At 40.5% G+C, this 20,250-nt stretch overlaps 1 protein-coding gene across 1 annotated transcript; it reads left to right on the top strand.

Moving 5' to 3' along the window:
• The first annotated feature begins 224 nt into the window (after window positions 1-224).
• On the top strand, window positions 225-19,505 carry PWP1 (PWP1 homolog, endonuclein). The gene is made up of 15 exons (XM_080353180.1): window positions 225-293; window positions 373-431; window positions 3,273-3,427; window positions 4,302-4,387; window positions 6,705-6,801; window positions 8,497-8,607; window positions 9,347-9,477; window positions 10,800-10,873; window positions 12,071-12,167; window positions 13,040-13,101; window positions 14,801-14,912; window positions 15,912-16,002; window positions 17,202-17,323; window positions 17,785-17,890; window positions 18,609-19,505. Exons 1-15 carry the CDS (start codon window positions 228-230, stop codon window positions 18,722-18,724), a joined length of 1,485 nt encoding a protein of 494 aa, XP_080209306.1. The 5' UTR covers window positions 225-227; the 3' UTR covers window positions 18,725-19,505.
• The last annotated feature ends 745 nt before the right edge of the window (window positions 19,506-20,250 follow it).

The following is a 20,250-nucleotide window of genomic DNA, read 5'->3' as shown; positions in this document are numbered from 1 at the left end:
CTTGCCCCTGCAGCCACACCCGTGCCTCCCTCGGTCTCTCCTCTATCCGTGCTTCCCCGGCGCTCGGAGATGACCTCACACAACTCTCCCTCCGCCCCTTCCGTTTCTCTCTGCCGCTGACGGGCGGAACCCTCATCAAGCGACGTCACTCGTGGCGCGCCGGAGCCGCTCGCACGTGCCGTCGGGGTCGGGCAGCGCCGCGCCGCTCGTGTGCCGCCGCCGTCGCCATGAGCTGCCCCGTGACATGCGCCGCGTGGGTGCGCTGCGGCGTTGCCAAGGAAACGCCGGACAAGGTGCGTGCGGGGGGGGCCGGGCTGAGGGACCCGCGCCCGCCGCCCCCCGCTGCCCTCACACACCGTGTCCGCCCCCCAGGTGCAGCTCGGCGAGGAGGAGCTGAACCGGCTCATCGAGGAGGCCCGGGACAGGCTGGGGTGAGCCGGGGGAGCGGAGTGGGGCGCGACGTGTCTCCCGGGCTCTGCTGGAGACGGGCTTGGAGCCCCCCGGGCCCCGCCGCTGACAGAGCTGTGTGCGGAGGGGAGGGGAGGGGAGGGGAGGGGAGGGGAGGGGGTGCCCCCGGGCTGAGGCAGAGCTCGGGCACCAGCCCGTCCCGCAGGCCCGGGGGCAGCCGGCGGCAGAGGGGGGCGGCACCGCCAGCACTGGTGTCTGGAGGGACTGTGACAAGTGAGCCCGACGTCCCAGGAGCATCATTTGTCCGGAGACTGAAAGGAGAAACAGGGGATGGAGCACATGCGTGTCCTGCCTGTGTCATGGAAATGAAGCTGGTGAGGGGTCTGGAGCACAAGTCTGATGAGGAGCGGCTGAGGGAACTGGGGCTGTTTAGCCTGGAGAAAAGGAGGCTGAGGGGAGATCTTATCGCTGTCTACAGCTGCCTGAGAGGAGGTTGTAGCATGGAGGGGGTTGGTCTCTTCTCGCAAGTAGCAAGTGATAGGACAAGAGAAAATGGCCTCAAGTTGTGCCAGGGGAGGGTTAAATTTGGGTATTAGGAAAAATTTCTTCGTGTTGTCAAACATTGGAACAGGCTGCCCAGGGAAGTGGTGGAATCACCATCCCTAGAGGTGTTTAAAATGCACATAGATGAAGTTCTTAGTGACATGGTTTAGTGCTAGAGTTAGGGTATGTTTGGACTTGATGATCTTGAGGATCTCTTCCAACCAAAATGAATCTGTGAATATGACAACATGGGTTGTGTTCCCAGGCGGTCTTTGGTCATCAGCCATGTGCTGTCAGACTAGCGGAGTGTTTCAGTTGAAGTCTGCAGAGAGTTGCTCAGGGCCCAGTCCTCACTGAAGTTGCCATTCCCACTTAGAGTGAGGAAATAATACATGGGGTTTGTAACCATGGGTGCTAGGGAGTCCGGAGGGAAGTTCAGTGCTTTGGAGATGTGGCAAACTTATGTGGAAGTGCCAAACTGACAATGTGCAAAAGTTACAATCTAAGTGAGTCTGGAGGCCGCAGTGGAGCTCAGAACGACTTGGTATTTATGCTTTGGCAAAAAAGGTAAAACATTACTTAGGGGTGTATTTATGGTTCATGTATGAAACAGGAGATGTCATGCCAGTCCACTCACCACTAAAAGCCCTTAGTTGTGTAATTGTGTTTTGTCACTCTGCTTTTGAAAAAAGGTAAATAAACTGATGAAAAGCATAATGGAAGTGGCAAATTTAGGAAACATGACCTATGGAAGACAATAAAGAAATGGCTCTATCTTATCTCAAAAAAGATGAGGTAATGAGGTCCTAATCCATTTTTTAGCCTTTTTTCAGTTAGATCTGTATATCAATTTAGGCTTCTGATTCTGTTTCAGCCATGTAGGGTTTGTGGTTATACCACAGTATGTATGATGGAACAGATGCGTCAGGTAGCAGTAAAAGTTTTCATATTTTAAATTATATATAAAATATACATCTATATCTATATATATATATAAAATCCACCTGCTTCCTATTAGATGGATCTATGACTTTACTGCTGAAGAGTGTTTTGTCCCAGATGTGTTTTGTTCTGATTTTGTTTTTGTAATGGTTCCAAAATCATCTTAAACATTTGGAAGATTCTTACTTCATCTTAATTTCTTAACCAGTTATGTTTAATGTTTCTGTTATTCGTGGTGTTACTCGTTTCTCCTTTATGTGTGTAAATTTTTGGTTTTTTTAGTGGATTCCTTTCTCTTGCAGTTTCAAAAATGAGGAAAGATTTGAGGTGCTGTTTATTAGTAATTATGCATTCTGTTAAACTTCAGCATGGAAATTTAAAGACCATCTGTAACAACCAATGGGTTTATGATCTCTTTATAACAGATTATACAAAGTACCAGATGTTACATCAGCCAATTTTTTTTTCCTATGCAAAGATCACAAATCAGACTCAGATTTAGAATCTCTAATTATCTTGTTACCAGTTTTTACACTAGGAGAAACTGGTAATGTGAAGTGTTTATTTTACTGAACAGACTATAAAAATACATTTTTGGTATTTATTTTCGAACATACCTATGAAAACTGTCTTGGCTCATTGTTGCCTACGAATTTGGCATGCAGAAGGACAGAAATACAGTGAATTCAGCAGGGATGAGTTCCTATGGAGCACACTCCATTGAGACATCTGAGATGTCTCTTAGATCCTCAGGTGATGTTGAATGTACAATTCCTTCTACTGAATTCCTTGCATACAGAATTGTTGCCGTGAAAATTCTGAGTTTTCTAGATGTCACACAGTTTACCCCATCAGAAGTATCCACAATATGTTCCCACCTAATGAATTTTATGTTGCTTTTTCTTCTAATGTAAGTATGGGCAGTATGAGGAAATAGGATCTTAAACACCTGGAAGAAATGCAGGAGTCATCACACATGACAGGACCTGTGGGTGGGGAAAAAAAAAAGATAAGGAATGAATTGGACACCTGTGAATGCACAGAGGCAAGGCTGAGAACATTGTATCTACAAAAAAAGGGCAAGAGAAAGGGATTTAGACACACAGTTTAGCTCTGTCAAGCAAAATTTGTGCCATGTTTTGTCTTGAAAACTTTAAAGGAAAATCTTTTTCTGGAAGCCCAAGAATAATGGTGCCTTATGTTTTGGGAAGAGATTTGAAAGGAGTAAATGGATTTCCAGATTACTGGCATAGCGACTTGAAACCCATGTGAGGAGCCAGGATTGTGTGCCAAAATTTTGGTATCAGTCCCCTTAGCAAGTACCTGGAAGCATTCTGAACATCTGTCACAGTTCCTTGGGGTCATGTGTCTTTAAACAGGGATGGCGCTGATGGTAATGATGAAAGCCAGACGGCAGATGGCGTGAACGTAGCCAATCCTGGCACAGCTGAGTCTTCTCATAAAAATGAACACTCATCTGATGATGAACTGGGTGAATATGATTTGGAAAATTATGATGAAGATGAATATGCAGGTAAGAAAAATTTAGGTGTCAGATATGCAGTGTGATGGTTAAAGGAGTGGAGCATCTCCCTTATGAGGAAAGGCTGAGGGAACTGAGTCTCTTTAGGTTGGAGAAGAGGAGACTGAGGGGTGACCTCATTAATGTTTGTAAATGTATAAAGGATGACTGTCACGAGGATGGAGCCAGGCTCTTCTCGGTGACAACCAATGGTAAGACAAGTGGTAATGGGTGCAAACTGGAACACAAGAGGTTCTTCTTAAATATGAGAAGAAACTTCTTCTCAATGAGGGTGCCAGAACACTGGAACAGGCTGCCCAGGGAGGTTGTGGAGTCTCCTGCTCTGGAGACATTCAAAACCTGCCTGGACACCTTCCTGTGTAACCTCATCTAGATGTTCCTGCTCCGGCAGGGAGATTGGACTAGATGATATTTTGAGGTCCCTTCCAGTCCCTAACATTCTGTGATTCCCTGATGCTGTGTAAGTGAAGAACCTTTTCACTTGTACTCAAGACATTAGTATCCTAAAACTACACACTGTTATGTTTCAAATATTGGAAATTCACATTTGTAATTATTTGCTTGTCACAGTTTTGGAAGTTGTTTAGTGAGTGAAACAATTTAGTGTCCCACTCCCTGACACTGGAGCCACGAGCAGTGTTGGAAATGCTGTTACTCCCCCTGCTGTAGTGCTGGGGCAGAGCAGCAGAAGTCCCTGAAAGCACCAAGTAATGTCACTTACTGAGGTTTTTACATTTGAAACTTGAAGGTTCATTTAGCCCACTCCTGATGCTTTGCAGTATGAGTAATAGAAGTATTGGTACAGGAGTTTCTAACTTCACCTGCCATTGACATGTATAAAAAATGTTCTGAAATTCCCACCTAGGTGATCTGAAACTTGGAGACTCTTTGGCTACGCTGTCAGTATATGGAAGTAATGAGCATGATCCTTACATCACTCTAAAAACCACTGTAAGTACTATAAAAATGTTTAATATCTTAAACAGCATAAACTTAAAAATAGTTAAATTTTCCACACTGCCTTAGGGTCTGTAGGTGCTTGCAGTCCTTTTCCAAAGGTGCGCCAGATTTTTTATCAGTGCAGTCCCTTTTACCTGTGCTTTTTACATTTAAGTCCGATGTTAAGGTGAACTGGCTCATTATTTAAGCTGCATGCTTCTGTATGTGGAGGTGGTTTGTCACTTATCTACTGGGACCCAGAAAAAGCTTGACGAAATAACAATATCAGTATCTGAGGCTACTAATGACCCAAATTAGAAAACTTCCCAAACTGCCAGGCTCTTACACCTTCTACTCATTTGTGGAAGAAACCAATCTGAGGTGGACTCAGGCTACACGTCAAATTAGGGATGTGGCATGAAGAAATATGTCCCTGTTTACTAAGCCTATATGTACAACGTACTGTGTAGTTGACTGTCTCTGCCTGTATTAGTTTCCACCAAGTATGAGATGGGGAACGTCTTTGTAGGAGCTCTGCAGGGGGTGACGAAGTCTCTGGCTGCAGCCTAACACAAGCTGTGTCAACAGGGCTGTCCTGTTATGCAGCCTGTTTGTCTTTTTCTGGTGAACAGGGATGCAGCATGCAAGACACGAGGTAATCGTTCTACTCTACTTAATGTTGTTATGGCCTTAGCTAGAATATTGGATACCTCTTCAGAAAAGTTATGGGGAGATTCCAGATTCTATCCCGCAGTTTAGTTCAGAAGGATAGATTGCAGCTTGTCAGTGACTCAATTTGCATGAAGAGATGACAGAAATCAGTTACAAGGTGAGGTTGGATGAGAAGAGACAATGCAATCTAGAGAGCAGCTGGGAGAGACTATGATCATCTGGAGCAGGATGAATGGAGTAGGTGAATTTTTGAGACCTCTTCTAATCATAAAGATTCTGAGATTTTTCTCGGTGCTGTCCTTTCTGTGCTATTTGAGATTCTTTACAAAATTAGTGAGATTGAAACAGAAGAGTAGCTGTAGGCTTCTACCATGTCTAGTTTGTGTGTCAGGGGACTTTGTCAAACATGTGGTCTCAGACAAAGAGTTATGGCGACTTGACATACTGTAACAAAGCTCAACGAGGAAGACATACGTCTTATTTTTAAAACAAGCTCTTCTACTGTGTGCAGTTTGGAGTACTGCATGTTTTGGCTGTGTTCCACTGACTGGTTGATGGTTTTTCTTGATCCTGTGTACCAGTAGAGGAGCAAAATCCTTTAGGGGTTATTTTTGTAGTCAAAGAGGTATTTGCACAGGGATTCAGGGAGAATATGAGCTGCGTTTACTCAGTGTCAGAAAAGCTAACTTTCTTCCAGTCACAGAAACAATGAACACCTTTTTCTCAGGCCTTTCTTCTTGCACTCAACTCCTTTCCTCAGATTCTGAAGGAGAATACTTTTTAGTTCTTCAACATCCATTTTATGTTGTCTTTTGTTATATACTACTAGTACTCTTGAAGACCAAGTGGTGTGCAGCATTAAGTTGATTTCATTCAAAGCATGGCAGTACTTGAAATATTGAAAAGATGCTTGAAATGAATAAAAAAGAAATTATAATCTTGCAGCAAAAAGTCCAAGAAGTCTTGTATGTGTTGTATATTTGAAGGGTGGTACTGTGTTTATGTAAGACTGTTGACTTTTATGTACAGTTCTTAGTTTTCCACTAATAAAAATTCCCCGAATGCCTTCCATTCCTCAGTAACAATGAAAATTAGATGAGAGGTTACATTTGTTCTGGTACAGCTGAATGCCCAGTATAGCTGTAGGCAGTACTTTTCTGGAAATATTTTCCAGAAAGTAGACAATTGTTTAATACTCTTGGAACCGCTTCCTGATTGTGAGGAGCAGTTACAAGATGCTTATTGTGTAGGAAGTTGTTACACTCTATAAATGCTCAATGCATGAGAGCACAAGGGAAATAAGCTATGGGTGTGGGCTCCTGATGGAGATTCTCTTTATAGCAATGAGCCACATCATGGTAGCCTCAAAAGATGGTTTCATATTCTGCAATAAAATATATCGCTGAGTTCACCTGGGTCCACATAAACAGTCCTACAGTCATGTAATAACTATTCAGTCTCCCCATGATCGAGTCAGGTTCGTGTCTTTCTCTGTTTACCAACATGAAATGATTTTAGGTGAGTGGGCAGCAGGGTGTTGGGTATTGAATGTTTTCAGTTCTGGTTAGAAGTTATTACTGATTCAGCCTTGTGAACGTGTGTAGCTTTGTGTGTTTATGTGCTTTGCTTAACATCTGGTGTGCTTTTTGCTGTTCAGGAACAATATGAACAGGAAGACTTTTTGATTAAGCCCAGTGACAATCTTGTCCTTTGTGGCAGAGTTGATAAAGACTTCTGTAGTTTGGAGGTTCATGGTAAGTAACATAGGATTTGTTCCTTACAGTGAACTTATGGAATATGTCTTGCCTATCCTCTTCCATATGGCTGTGTAGAAGGCAGGGAGGTGTTTTTTTGAATTTGTTTTTTCTCTCCCCATCTGCCCTGTGTGTTTTGCCCTCTTTCTTATGTCATGGTGCTTTAGCCACCTTGCTGAACTGGAGGATTTAATGTGGAGTTACTGTTATTTAGGGGATAGTATGCCTTTATCAGGCTGTACAGCATTTCCTGTCCTTATTTTATTCCTAATGACACTCAGAAAATACTATGGTGTTTTTATTCTCTGAACATATGATCTTTCTTCCCAACAGTCTTACTTTCTATATCATGCAAGCTTCCTCTAGTGTTTTTGTTTTGGTTTGTTTGTTTTTTTAATTAGTTTTCTTCTTGCTTCTTTAAATGTGCTTTTCCACTGCTAGGAGTAGACTGGGGGTGTCAAACTCATTTTCACCGGGGGCCACATTCAGCCTCGCAGTTGCCTTCAAGGGCTGAATGTAATTTTAAGACTGTATAAATGTGGCCCCTGGTGAAAATGAGTTTCACACCTCTGCAGTAGAATAATCAGCACCTTTATCATCTTAGTTTTAAAAGAGATGATCCTTAATAAGGTCTGAATACTGGTTGTTCTAGAGATGGGTTTAGTTTTACTGTGTAAAAGATTTTTCTGTCACAGCAAGGAGTACTACTGAGTGCTGAAGTCAGCATCTTTTCCTATAGTTGTTCTGTGGGGGAATGTTTCTTGCTACTTCTGCCCTGGTACATGTTTCTGCATGCACAGTGGTCTGTTTTAAGAAAACAGCAAGACCAAAATGTTTGGAGGCATCTCCTGAGATACCAGCATCTGGCATTTTCTGTATCTGGAGTTGTTTGCAGATTTTATTAACTGTATTATTTTCTTTGTATAAACTTATAAAACAATAGCACAGGCTTCTGCAGTTTATAACATTGGGTAGCCCTGTCTTAATTAATTATGAAGGCTCCTTAGTTAACGGAAGACTTTATTTAGTATCTGAGCATCTGTCACATGCACTTAAAAACAGCACAGCGATTTTGTGTGCATGATGATACCATTTTATTAAAATAATTAATGCGTTTTATTATAAGGAGAAAAATAGCTGGCTAAAGGGAATGCTGTGTTTAGTATATAGTTGCTTTACCAAAACTCTTCTTGTATCTCAATTGCAACCTGCTAAAGTCAACTTCATCTGGTTTCTTCAGCAGCTTCTTCTAATTTGAAAACTGCTTTTACCTTCATTTCCTCTTTGATTGCATCCGGAATTATTATTTTTTTTTAATTGCTGATTCTGTAAGACGAATGTCTAAATCTTCATTAATGTATCCTGATGCAGTAAGTAGTTGTGGATATGGAGCACTTATTTTGAAGTGATCTTACAAAGTAGCATAGTATGCTAGGAATAAAGTGTCTAAGCTTTGCTGAGCTTGTCACTTTATCTCAAGTACACAGGAGCATGTTTGTTTGTTTTATGTAATTCTGCGAGGTGGAACTTGGTGGCTCTGCCCCCTGCACTAAAACTCTGAACATATTACATTTGCATTCTAGATTTCCTTGGCAATTTAGTGTTTGCCACATCTGCCTTTTGCAGAAATGAACTGTTCATAGTTGCTTGCTTTTTGTCTTTGCTGATGTCTTGTATATCTTGACTTTTTTTCAGTTTATAATCATGAAGAGAACTCCTTTTATGTACATCATGATATTATCTTGCCTGCTTATCCTCTGAGTCTGGAATGGTTGAATTTTGATCCTAGTCCTGATGAATCACTAGGTAAATTATAAAGGATACTGTAAATATCCAGTTAAATAATTTTACTTGAAAAGTATATAAATGTAATGTTGTCACTAAATAATTTCCTCTGGTGGTATGAACAGCAATAAAACCGAGATATTAAGATGGAAAAACTGAATTTTTTATTTTGTTTGGTGATAAAGTCATCTTAGTGATTCTGCCATAACAAATGATTTGACTAAAACACTGGTTTTGTTACAAATAATTAAGTTATTGTCAATTAACAGACCAGAGCAAGCTCTTCTTTAATCTACTTTATTTTCCATTTGCAAATGAGAGGTTGCTTTTGTTCAGACTAATTAAGGCAAATGCAGTCAATTAACTGTAAAACACAACAAAATTTATATATATTTAGTAACCTTTTTCCTGTGTTTTACAGATTATGTTTTTTCCATAGCACTGAGCATATGTTTTGGGTTTTTTCCCCTAAAAAAACCCCAAACAAAACATTCTGAACATCATACAGCTTCTTTGAACAGTTACTTGCACTGAAGGGGAAGTTTTTTGGCGGGCAAGTAATGTTTTATTCTGGCAACATCTGCTGTCAGTTGATATTCTTAAACTGCTCCTTGTCAGTTATAGTCATCAAAGACGTTCAAGTAGAAGATTCTGGCACATAAGTTTTACTTAATCGAAGTAATAAGCAATAGCTGGATTGCCAAATACACTGTTTTGTAACTCTAAGTAAACATGGTTGCATTTGGGTTTCTGCTTGTAGGAAATTATGTTGCAGTGGGTAACATGACCCCGGTTATTGACATTTGGGACCTTGATATAGTAGAGTCCTTAGAACCAGTCTTTTCGCTTGGAAACAAGAAAGAGCAAAAGAAGAAAAAGAAAGGGAAGAAAGTAAGTATTGCAAAATGCTTTGTCTGGCTGGATGGAGGAAACTTAGAGGAAGGATAATGTCGTTATTGCTTTTTTTCCAACAATGAAAAAGACATGGATAATTTGGTTTAATTCTATCTGGCATGTTGAAAGATGGTGTTTAGACAGGTTGCGGAAGATAATGTCTTGGTTGTCTGTGATGGGTTAAAATTGGTATTTTCATATGACTTAGAGCTGAAAAGGTGTTGAGCGATAAAAGACAAACAAGGTGACACTAATAAAATACATTTAGTCAGCATTCACCTCTGTTAGCTTTATCTGTCTAAAACTTAAGCATATTTTAACCTTTGATTGAGATTGTTTAAGGTGAAGGCATGAGACACACCCAAAAAATGGCAGAGGTTCTTTGAGTGGACTGCGGAGAAAACCTTAACTGCCGTAGGCTGAGGTTTAGACTGGGTACTCGGTTGTGTGAGATGAATCTAACCCTCTCTTTATACCTAAATGTGTTGCTGTGATTTCTCCAAATTCTTTAGTATGTGGAAGACAACTTGAAACTTCTAGATTTTGCTTATAGTAGATGCGTTGGGAAGTGCTTAAAGACTGAACAGGAAAGGTGAACACTGGGTATATAGCTAATCTTGGTTTCGCAAACGAAGGAGCGCTGTAGCGTTAGTCAGCTGAAGAACTGCTCAGTGTAATTGTGAAAGGGGTTTAACTTCTTGAGCTCTCAAACCTTCTAGTTTTAGAAACAGTAGAAAAAAATATCCTTGGAAGTGGAATTTGTTATGTGAAACTTGCTTCTGAAAATCACGGAGTTATCAGAATTGCTGTTGAACATACCATTCATAAATGGTAATTGAAATGCTAATTTTTCTCTGTATGGATAATTAAAGCCTGGAATTAAGAACAGAAGGGAATGGGGTGGCTTCCAATTGCTGTCCCAGTAAACTTTGAATCTTAACCATTATAAATTAGAATTTGTAGGAGCTGGCAGTTACAAGGACCTAGAGCTCAGTTAATTGGGAGGAGGGAGAGGGAACTGCCAGGAGTGTTTAGAAACACATCAGCTGGAGACAATGAAATTTCTTCTACTAGCCTGAAGGGAATAACCAGTTCCTAAGCCCACCAGCTGTGAATGGAGCAATCGGAGATCTGAGGTAGGAGTTGAGGTGCAGGTACGGCAGAGGCAGTTCTATCAAAAGCCTTGTTGCAGCAAGTGAGAATCATTTAGAACATGAAGTTGTTTGTGAAGGCATTAAGGAGTTCACGTTAATGTGTTGTAATGCTTGATTTCCATTGAAGCTGTAATTTTCTAAAGTGTGTTGTGTTTGTGTACACAGAATTTATCTTCAGAAGGGACAGCGAAAGGACATACTGACGCTGTGCTTGATCTTTCCTGGAATAAACAAAGCAGGTAAGAGAATACTTGAATAACAATGGATGGTTACAAATTTTTGTGGTTAAATAGGCATACGTTTTTCCACAAATCCAAAATCTTGTATAATGTAATACTGAACTTGTAAGTAGTGCCAAAATGAATAAATTCTTAAAAAATACACACATTCCTGCTTTTTTTTTTAAACTAGAAGTCTTGATTTATTTTTTTTAAACCCTATGTATTGCTGCAGATCACTTTTTATTTGCAGATTGTTCAGGCAATGGCAGGGCTAAGGTGGGTCTGAGCCATTTGATATATCAGCTACAGTTAAGTCGGAGGTACCAACTGGAGAAGCAGAAGGGCTACCTTGATCTATGCCAATCTGCCAGTGACCTAAACCACCATTTCAACAGATAGAAGTAGTTTAGTAGAAGGAAGTCCTTGCTTTTTTTTTTCCCCTCTGGCTCTTGCCCCAGAGCTGTGAACAGAAAAAGGAGTTTAAAAGCCCTAATAGCACAGTTACAGAAATGCCTCTGACCTTTGGGTTCTCCCAGGCAGAGAGAATTCCCTGTTGCCTGAGCAAAGTCACAATGAAGTGCTGCTATTGAAGCAACACAAAGCTGGTCCATCTTGGGGGAGAGGTCAAGGACGATGTGCTGAGAGAAATAAAGATTCTGCTGCTTTTTTATTGCTTAGGTGGTTTTGAACAGTACAGCTGTCAGAGGATCCTCAGCATGGGCCTTGAAACTTCCAGTCAGATACAGGCAGATTTTTTTTCCTTTTTCCTGCTGTCATAAGTGTGTTTGAAGATACACGTAGTCAACTCCACATACTCCTGATGAGCAGGTGTAAGCCTTCACTTCCAATGCTTTGTTATCTAGACACCCAAGAAGGAAACACCCCAACAGACATGAAGTGCATGTACATAAATTGCACTCTTATTTACAACGCATTGTCTATTGTCCTTAAATTACACATGTTCACAGAGTGTGGTAGTGATCATTTTAGCAGTGTTACAAAAGAGCTTTCACGTACCTAGAAATGGTTGTCTGCTGATATATAGAGAGAAGTCATGAAAATTACGGCTGCAATAGCTAAGCGTCTGGAAGGCACTGTAGATGATGCTGTAATCAATCTCCATATCAGGCTCTGTATGTATTTTTGATTTTTTTACCATTATTTGTTTGTATCTGTATAAAGATTTTTAAACCTTAATTTTTCATCCATTATCAGGAATGTTTTAGCAAGTGGGTCTGCTGACAATACTGTGGTTTTGTGGGATATGTCTGTGGGTAAGCCAGCAGCCAGCCTGATGCTGCATACAGACAAGGTATGTAATCATTGCTACGTTTCTTACATTGTAAAATAAATGCAGTTTTTCATTAGCTGCTTGGTAGTGAACCCTTAGAACAAAAATTCTGCAGTTTTCTAACAGCTGTACAGAATTGTTTAAGTTTCTGAATGAGTTGCTTTTGTGAACAACACTATATTTGAAGAATATTATTTAACTTGTGATTTAGAAAGTTTGCGAACATTTACAGCAGTTTGCAAAATGCCTTTTGTGTGAAAGCCCTGGTAGCTGGGAGTCTAATAGTGCTGGTATAAGCTACAAAAAGTAGATCTCTGAGCGCAGGGCAAGATGTAACTCTTTGTTAAGGAAGCAATTTGTGTTGGTTACAGGTTGTTCTAGGTAAGAAAGTTTTAAAATAAATGATACATACCATAGTGATGGGTACTTCAGAAATGAATTAATCTCATAGTAATTAGAATATGAAAGTTAGTTATTAATAGCTATAACCTTATTTTGCTGTTAGCAAAGTCACTGCCCTTGGCAAACTCCTGATTTTCATTTGTTGCTAACATCTGCATTTTCCCCCAAACTTGAAGCAGCTATTCATTTACCTCCTCCAGCTTTTTTTACATTTTCCAGGACAGAAAGGGGGCACATGGTTCTGTTCAGTTAAATTATGTTGGAAAATATCTTGTTTCCACTGGGTGGGAGTGTTTGAAATAAAAAAGAGTGCATCTCATGGATTGTTTTATGAGAAATCTGAATCTCAACAAGCTTAATAGAAAGGTTTTTTGGGGGGAAGTGAGCTGGGTTTGGGGAGGGGTGTGTGTGCTCTGTTTATTCGAAGAAATCTGTATGCGTGTGTTATATCTCAATGCTTGTTTTTTAAAATAAAATCTTCCATTGTCTAGGTCCAGACCTTGCAATTTCATCCATTTGAAACTCAGACCCTTATTTCTGGATCTTATGATAAGTATGTCAGGGTAATATTTTCAGATGTTACACATAGGGAGAGGGTATTAGTATTGAATTAAGTTGCCTCACGTTTTCTTTTTCATTTGCTTATAACTGCACCAAATTAGAGTAATGCTGTTATTTTTTTTTCCACCAAGGTAGCCAGGTTTGTATGTGGCCAAAACGTAGTTTTTTTCTCAGGACCAGCCAAATCTTTTAACCATCTGGACTGATATTTTCTGTGCCAGGTGTCTGTTCCAAACTGGATTTATTTCTTAATTTGGCCTTATGGCATTTTCTGCATTGGGAATGTGTCACTGCTCATTCCTTTGAAAAGTTGCCCTGATTTTGCCAAACTGTAAGACCAGGGTGGGAGCATGAGGGACTTTAAAATCCCAGTCTGCTCCCGATAGCTCCTATTGATGGGCATGCCGTAGCCTAAGTTTAACAGGAGATGTCCTGTGATTGCAGCCTGGAGATGCTGTGCAATGGTTTGTGTCTGCACACGTGGACTGGCTCTGTAACTGCTAGTTTTTATAAGCCCTGCCAGCCAAAAAACTTCCCCTCTGTTCTGCTATCTCATAGGAGTAACTTTTTAATTTTCTTCTCTAACTATGATGTTTATTTATATCGTTTTGTTTTTAAATTCCGCTTTTAAGACTTTGTCTTTATGTTAAAATATTTAAAGACTTGTCAGTCTTTAGCCAAGCCTTTATGTTCTTTGATTTTCTATTATAGTCTTGCTACATCTGCTTAAGTAAAAGTATCAGAGATAAAACTTCTGTTGTTGTTTGGAACCTACTTCTGTCCACTTCCATCCCCCTTGACTTCCTTATGGGAAAAGAAGAAAGAAGTCTCAACACTGAGACAGCTTCTCGATCCCTTTTTAGCAAGCCCTTTGGTCCCATGGACATGTATACGCTAGTGGACTGCCTTTGTGGATTTTTCCTGTAAAGCCTCACAGGACCACAGGCTGTTCAATGAATATTGGCAGATGCCTTCATGACCTGAAAGTCAGACGATTAAAAACTGCATGTGTACTGAAACTGCTGCTGTAAAATGCCTAGTGCAAGGGCTGAGAAGTCTAGATCACAGTTCTTTGGCTTTAATTGTAGGACAGAGTGTGAGCGGGTTACACTGTGGCTGTTGATTGCAGTGAGATGTCATGAGAGTGACATCTTGCATTTGTATCCAGGAGATTTTTGAGTTGGGACAGATTCTGCTGCCACTGTGCTGAGCACATGCCTGTGAAGAATCCCAAAGGACCCACTAGCTCCCATCTGCTCCTTTTCCTTTTTTGGAGTAGCATTTTCCTAACCACTTTTAAAGGTGTGTTGTTTTTTTTGAACAGTCATTACTTGACTTTACTGAAGTCTGTTCCTGGTTAAGTGCTGTATTTGCATAATCATGTTCTCCTATATAAGTGTTTTATGTGTTGATTAAATTCAAGCCCTCTTGGCTTAGTTTCAATAGAATATCTGTTTGTAACCAAGATGAAACTTTGAAGTACATGGAAAAAGCTTGCGCTTCTCTGAGAAAATTTCATCTCTTATTGAGCTGGAAGACAAATAGTGAAGATGTCTCTCTTAACTTTTGAATTGTAGTTTATACGCACCTTCTATAGATGCCAGTGGTAAAACAGACTTCAAAAAGTGTTCTGCTCTGGGTGGGTTTTTTTGTTTGTTTTCATTTAAATCTCCTATCCCTTTTTCCCATAGATCAGCTGTGCTGTATGACTGCAGAAACCCACAAGAGAACCATCGAGTGTGGCGGTTTAGTGGTCAGGTTGAAAGAGTAACTTGGAACCATTTTTCACCTTGTAATTTCTTAGTGAGTACATGCTCTTCTGTTCTTGGTCTGTTGATTGTTGCCAGTTCATTTAACCTGTATTTTTGTGTTCATGATATTTCTGAATCATATGGTGGAGCTGATGGACAGTTGAACTGTTGGTATTACTTATTTTAAAAATGCAGCATGCGGGAGGATGTTTTTAGGTTATTTTTTAACGAGTATATTGAGACCAGCTACTTATTTGGTATCTTTGTTGTGACAGTAGAAAAGCTGATGCTTTTTCACTGCAGAAGTGGCATCTTTGCCATGTTGTTACAGTGTTCAGTGGCTGGGATTTATTTTCCTTTGCATAGTTGCTCATGTAGTGCAGCAATTGCAGCTGAGAGGTAGCTAATTAGAACTAAGATCTTGAATACTATTTAAGTGTTTCAAATGAGCGCTAGAGGGCACCATTCTCCTATCTGGTATAGAGTAAGAATAACTTGGTTTTGTCAAGGTTCTTATAATAAAACTTCTGAAGAGAATCAAATCTTTTTTATTATGTTGGTGGCTGTCTACTTCTCTGTTGCTTTCAGTATACAACCAACAAAAGCAGTTGCTTAGTTCTGTTTGGTTTATGATGTCAATCTTTCTCTGTATAATCACACTTAGCTTTGCACATGGCTATTATGCAGCCACTACATGGCTCCAAAAAGTTTCAACCAACAGTTAATAGATTAAATGGTCTGTATTTTATGGTCTGGCTTAGGGCTGCAGCCATCTTCAAAACAGGATTTAAGAAATTTGTATAGGGTTAAGACTTCCGTGTAAGTCAGCACAGCATAGTTTAGGTACGTAGAATAACTCAGGCACCATCTGGATGGAGTCTGACTTTGGGGATGCAGAACTGTACACTGTGCAACATGCCCTACCAAGACCTAGTGTCAGTCTGTCTCAAACCACAGGGATTTACTAGAGGGTGGGTGTTATTTCCTGTGAGCTTTTTTTTCAAATGAATTACTACGGCTGTTTGTTTCTAAAATGTTGTGGTTTCCTTAGGCAAGCACAGAGGATGGCTTTGTGTACTGCCTGGATGCTCGTTCTGATAAGCCACTGTTTACTCTGAAAGCTCACGATGAAGAGGTATCAGGTAAGTTCTCTGTGTGTTGCATTTGTCTCCAGTGGTGAGGCACATCTGGAAGATGTCTTTTAACTGATGTGACTGAGGTGGTAGTGATTCCTTGCTTAACAAAGGCGAGTTGTGTATACTAATCATGGGCAGCTGTTGCATGAAACAAACCTCTGCTGAGAAGCCATTGTAAGGAAAGTATTTGCTCTCCTATGATGTACAGGCTGAGAGAGTTTGGGTTATTTAGCCTGAAGCAGAGAAGGCTCTGGGGAGACCTTGTAACAGCCTTCTTGTGCTTAAAGGAGACCTACAAGAAACCTGGAGAGGGACTTTTTACTCGAAGAGGGTAGGTTTAGATTAGACATAAGGAAGAAATTATTTACTGTGAGGATAGTGAGACACTGGCCCAAGTTGCCCAGAGAGGTGGTAGATGCCCCATCCCTAGAAGTGTTCAGTGCCAGGCTGGACAGGACTTTGAGCAACCTGGTGTAGTGGAAGGTGTCCCTGCTCATGGCAGGGGGTTGAAACTACATGATCTCTAAGGTCCCTTCTAACCCAAACCATTCTCTGATTCTGTTTGAACAACAGGGAACTTTTCTCGGTGAGTATCACAAGCAAGCATGTCAAAACAGATCTCTCCATTTGTGACACACTCTCCGTGTTTTTTGAATGGGGGATTATGAACTATAATGTTTACCTGCTCTATCTGTGATTATTTTATACTGCCATTCACTCAGGAGATGGTTTAGGTACGGGACACAGGTATGTTTCCACACTGCCTCGTTTGGGTTACTTTAATTACTTGATCAGTGTAGGAGCTTCTAAAAACCAACTTGGAGCATCTGATTAGCTGTCTAAAATGAGATTGTATGAATATGTCCCATCATCTTGGATAGCCAAAGAGATGTTTTTTGGCAAATGGTTGAAGCAAACTACCTGGAGAAGCCACATTATATGAAGTAAGAAGCAGAACAATGACATCTCTGCACTGTTACTGTTGGATTGAGAGAAAGAATATGTGAAGTCAGCTTGCCCTCACTAGAGGGAGTAGTGGCAGCATGAAACTTTCATTAACTTTTTTGCTCTTTTGTGCTGGAACAGAGTTTAGTGTGAGGAAAATATTTGAGTTGTTCTCATGGCTTTGCTTCAAAATGTGTCCTTGTCTCTGTGAAACAGTGGTCACCTGGTGCTCTCACACTGCTGCACTCTTCATCTTTCAGGGCTACAACTAAGCAGTCAGATCAAAGGGTGCCTTGTGACATCATCTGCTGACAAATACGTGAAAATTTGGGATATTCTGGGAGACAGACCAAGTTTAATCCATTCCAGGGATATGAAAATGGTAGAGTAATACCCATTTCTTGATTCCAATAAGGTTTATGAACTATGTCTGCTTAATCTTTTATGTCTAATTTGAATCTTGTTTTGCAACAACATGATTATTTTTCCTTCTAAAATATGTTACATCGGTGTGTTCTGGGTAAAACATTCTCATTGCAGTGCAGTATTCAATTTGACGTGTAATTGACTTCAAAGGCTCAGACCTGAATACCAGATAAAATGTTCTGGGGTAGAACTATATGCAGCCAATGGGCGCCTGCCAGGTTCAAGACAAAAGATGTGATTTACTGTTTGTAATTAGCAGCTGTTGACTTTTGTGTCTTTACAAAATAAGTTTCAGGAAACTTGGAGAGCTTAAATTTGTTAAAACTTGCTTGGTGAAAGTATTTTCAGGTGACAAATTCATTTTGGGATGCTTATTTAAAAAAAAAATCCTCCTCTTTCTTCTTCCCACCGTCGCAGGGTGTTCTCTTCTGTGCAGCTTCCTGCCCTGACTTCCCGTTTGTTTTTGCCTTTGGAGGAGAGCGAGAAGGGCTGCGCGTTTGGGATATAAGCAAGATTTCTGCAGGTGACATTCTCATTTCTTTGAGTTTTGTTCTCTCCTTGCCCCCCAGGTGTATTTGTATATTCACTAGTGTATTGTGGCTTTGAGAGAAACTGGAGGTTAATATTTTTAAATACCCCAGGACTGCATATGGGTTTGTCTTTTCAGATTCAAAAACGGTGGGGTTTTCTAACTTGGAGAACTATGCTTGCCACATGATGTATTTTCTTGCAGCTGAATTATAATACCTGTTTTTTTATAATAATACCTATATTTTACTTTTTTTCTTAATATTCCTAATGTAATCGAGTATCGCATTCTTGAGTACTTGTAGGAATAAAAGGGAGGACTGGTTTTGATCAGTTGTTGTAGCTACATGATTTTTTGCAGAAGGCTTTTAAGAACTTGTTGGAAAGGAGGGAGACTAAAACCATAAATAAATAATTTAAACTGAATGTTCTGCTCTCCAAAACTTATCCATTTCACAGTACTTAGGGAAAGGAATTATGCTCAGGGAAACCTCTGGAGATGCTTTGGGGAAGAAATAACAGGACTTGCAATTTAAGTAGCATATGTGGGAGATTATTCCAACACATAAGCTTCAACTCCCTGCTTCGGGGAAAGCTTTAAAGCTGCCCCAGCTTTGGATTTCCATTCTGTGATGCTCCCCATGATATACCTGCTGTCCTGATCTTGTCTCTGGAGCAGTAACGTGTAAGCAATCCCCCCCTCTGTGTTGCAGTGAATGAAGTTTTTGGAAACAGGGAGAGACACGTGCTGGCTAGTGCCAGCTCTGCAGCGTGCAGCTCCACGGCCAGCAGCAGCAGCAACGATTTGGAGACAGCCATGGAATCATGATGGATCAAACGTCACAAAAATCCAAGTAATTAATGGGACTACAACTCACATGCATTCTACAAATCCCTCTGTTTGGTGAGAGTTCATAGAAATTACTTGATTGTCTTGCAATCTGCAGGCTGCTTCTCAGACAAAGAAACATGGTGATGTGGTTAAACTCAGCAGTTCTAAGTTCCTGCCTGTGTTACTGGCTTTGAAAGATCAAATCACTTGCTTTTGCCTGAGATGATGATCCCTGAAACAGGGGCTACTATGTGTAAAATTTATATATAAAATGACATAGTCACTAGAAAAGCATTCTGCTGCTACCAAAAGTTTGTTAAATACTGCAAAGAAGGTAAATACCTTCTAAGAGCATGAGGAAAAATACTTTGGATAGCAGTTGTGTAATAAATAAAAGCTGAACGAAATGACAAGTGTAAATAGATAATTTATCCTGAGTTTGAGGCTAGATTTACAGATTTCTAGTACAGATTTTAAAAGCTCTTTTATGTAATTTTTTAAAGAGTATTTCCTGGACAGTAAGTTGGAGTCCCAGAGTATAATCTTGACATTTATTTGTAACACCTCAGATCACTCTACCAAACCAGAAATATCCCAGCTGTATCCCATCAAGATCAAGGATTTCTTTTCCCTGGTCCCATAGCACCTGAAACTTAGTGGTGTTGCCTGTGTATTGGGTTTTTCTTCTAGCTCCAAATGTAATATATAAAATATATAAAATATAAAAGAGAATTTGTACTGAAATAAGGAGCTACTACTCAGAAGAGGATAAGAGGCTGTCAGGACACCAAACAAAGGTAGAGATCTCAGCTGGTCCCTGTCACTGCTGAATGCCATCCATGTTCTGTACTAATGTGCCTAACTACTCCCAGGCATTTCTGCCTGAAAGCTGAAGGCACAGAGGAACGTACTGAGTATCAGCCTCACCCCTGACTTAAAATGCTTTAGGAACCCAGTCAGGGAACGTGACTTCTCGCATTTAAAATGAATACCCAAGTGCCTTACCCCAGGCCACAAGTTAAATGATACTCTTCTCCTCCTGTGAAGTGCTTCCCTGTCCACACACTGGAAGGTGTCAGAGTGCTGCTGCAGCAAAAATGCCCTGGCCATTAGAGGAACTGGTATCAAAGCGGGCGTAGTGTCAGTGCCTGTAGTTGACAAGACCTTACTGCTGCTTTCTCCAGCTCCTCGTCACCCATTCTGGTGAGGTAAAGCAGATAAACTACACATACAAACTGCAGATGGGGGAATAGGCAGGGATGTAGGTTTCTTTCCCATTCCATGAAGTGGCTGTTTCTAGGGTGGTGACTGGTGCTTAGGATGGCTCTGCAGGAACCAAGAATATTTTGGATGTGTTTGGATTCCTGGTTCAATCCTTTCTCTGCCAAGCAATAGTGAACAAAGTGAAAAACTGGTTTTGTGAAGGTGAAAGTGCCAGAACCACCTTTATTCAAGCTGCAAGCTTTTCAAAGCTTTCATTTGAAATAAATGCTTCATGATAAGCTCTTTGAGGGCTGTAACTT

This window comes from Nesoenas mayeri (genome assembly GCF_963082525.1).
Source record: "Nesoenas mayeri genome assembly, chromosome: 1".
NCBI lineage: Eukaryota > Metazoa > Chordata > Aves > Columbiformes > Columbidae > Nesoenas > Nesoenas mayeri.
The sequence above is the reverse complement of the archived record's forward strand: the minus strand, read 5'-3'. Positions and strand labels throughout refer to the sequence as shown.

Bases quoted from the DNA above. Each gene is read 5' to 3' on its own strand.
- PWP1 (XM_080353180.1), top strand. From the start codon at position 228: ATGAGCTGCCCCGTGACATGCGCCGCGTGGGTGCGCTGCGGCGTTGCC. The intron at 14,913-15,911 runs GTGAGTACATGC...TGGTTTCCTTAG, and splicing joins TTTCACCTTGTAATTTCTTA to GCAAGCACAGAGGATGGCTT. The intron at 16,003-17,201 runs GTAAGTTCTCTG...TTCATCTTTCAG, and splicing joins TCACGATGAAGAGGTATCAG to GGCTACAACTAAGCAGTCAG.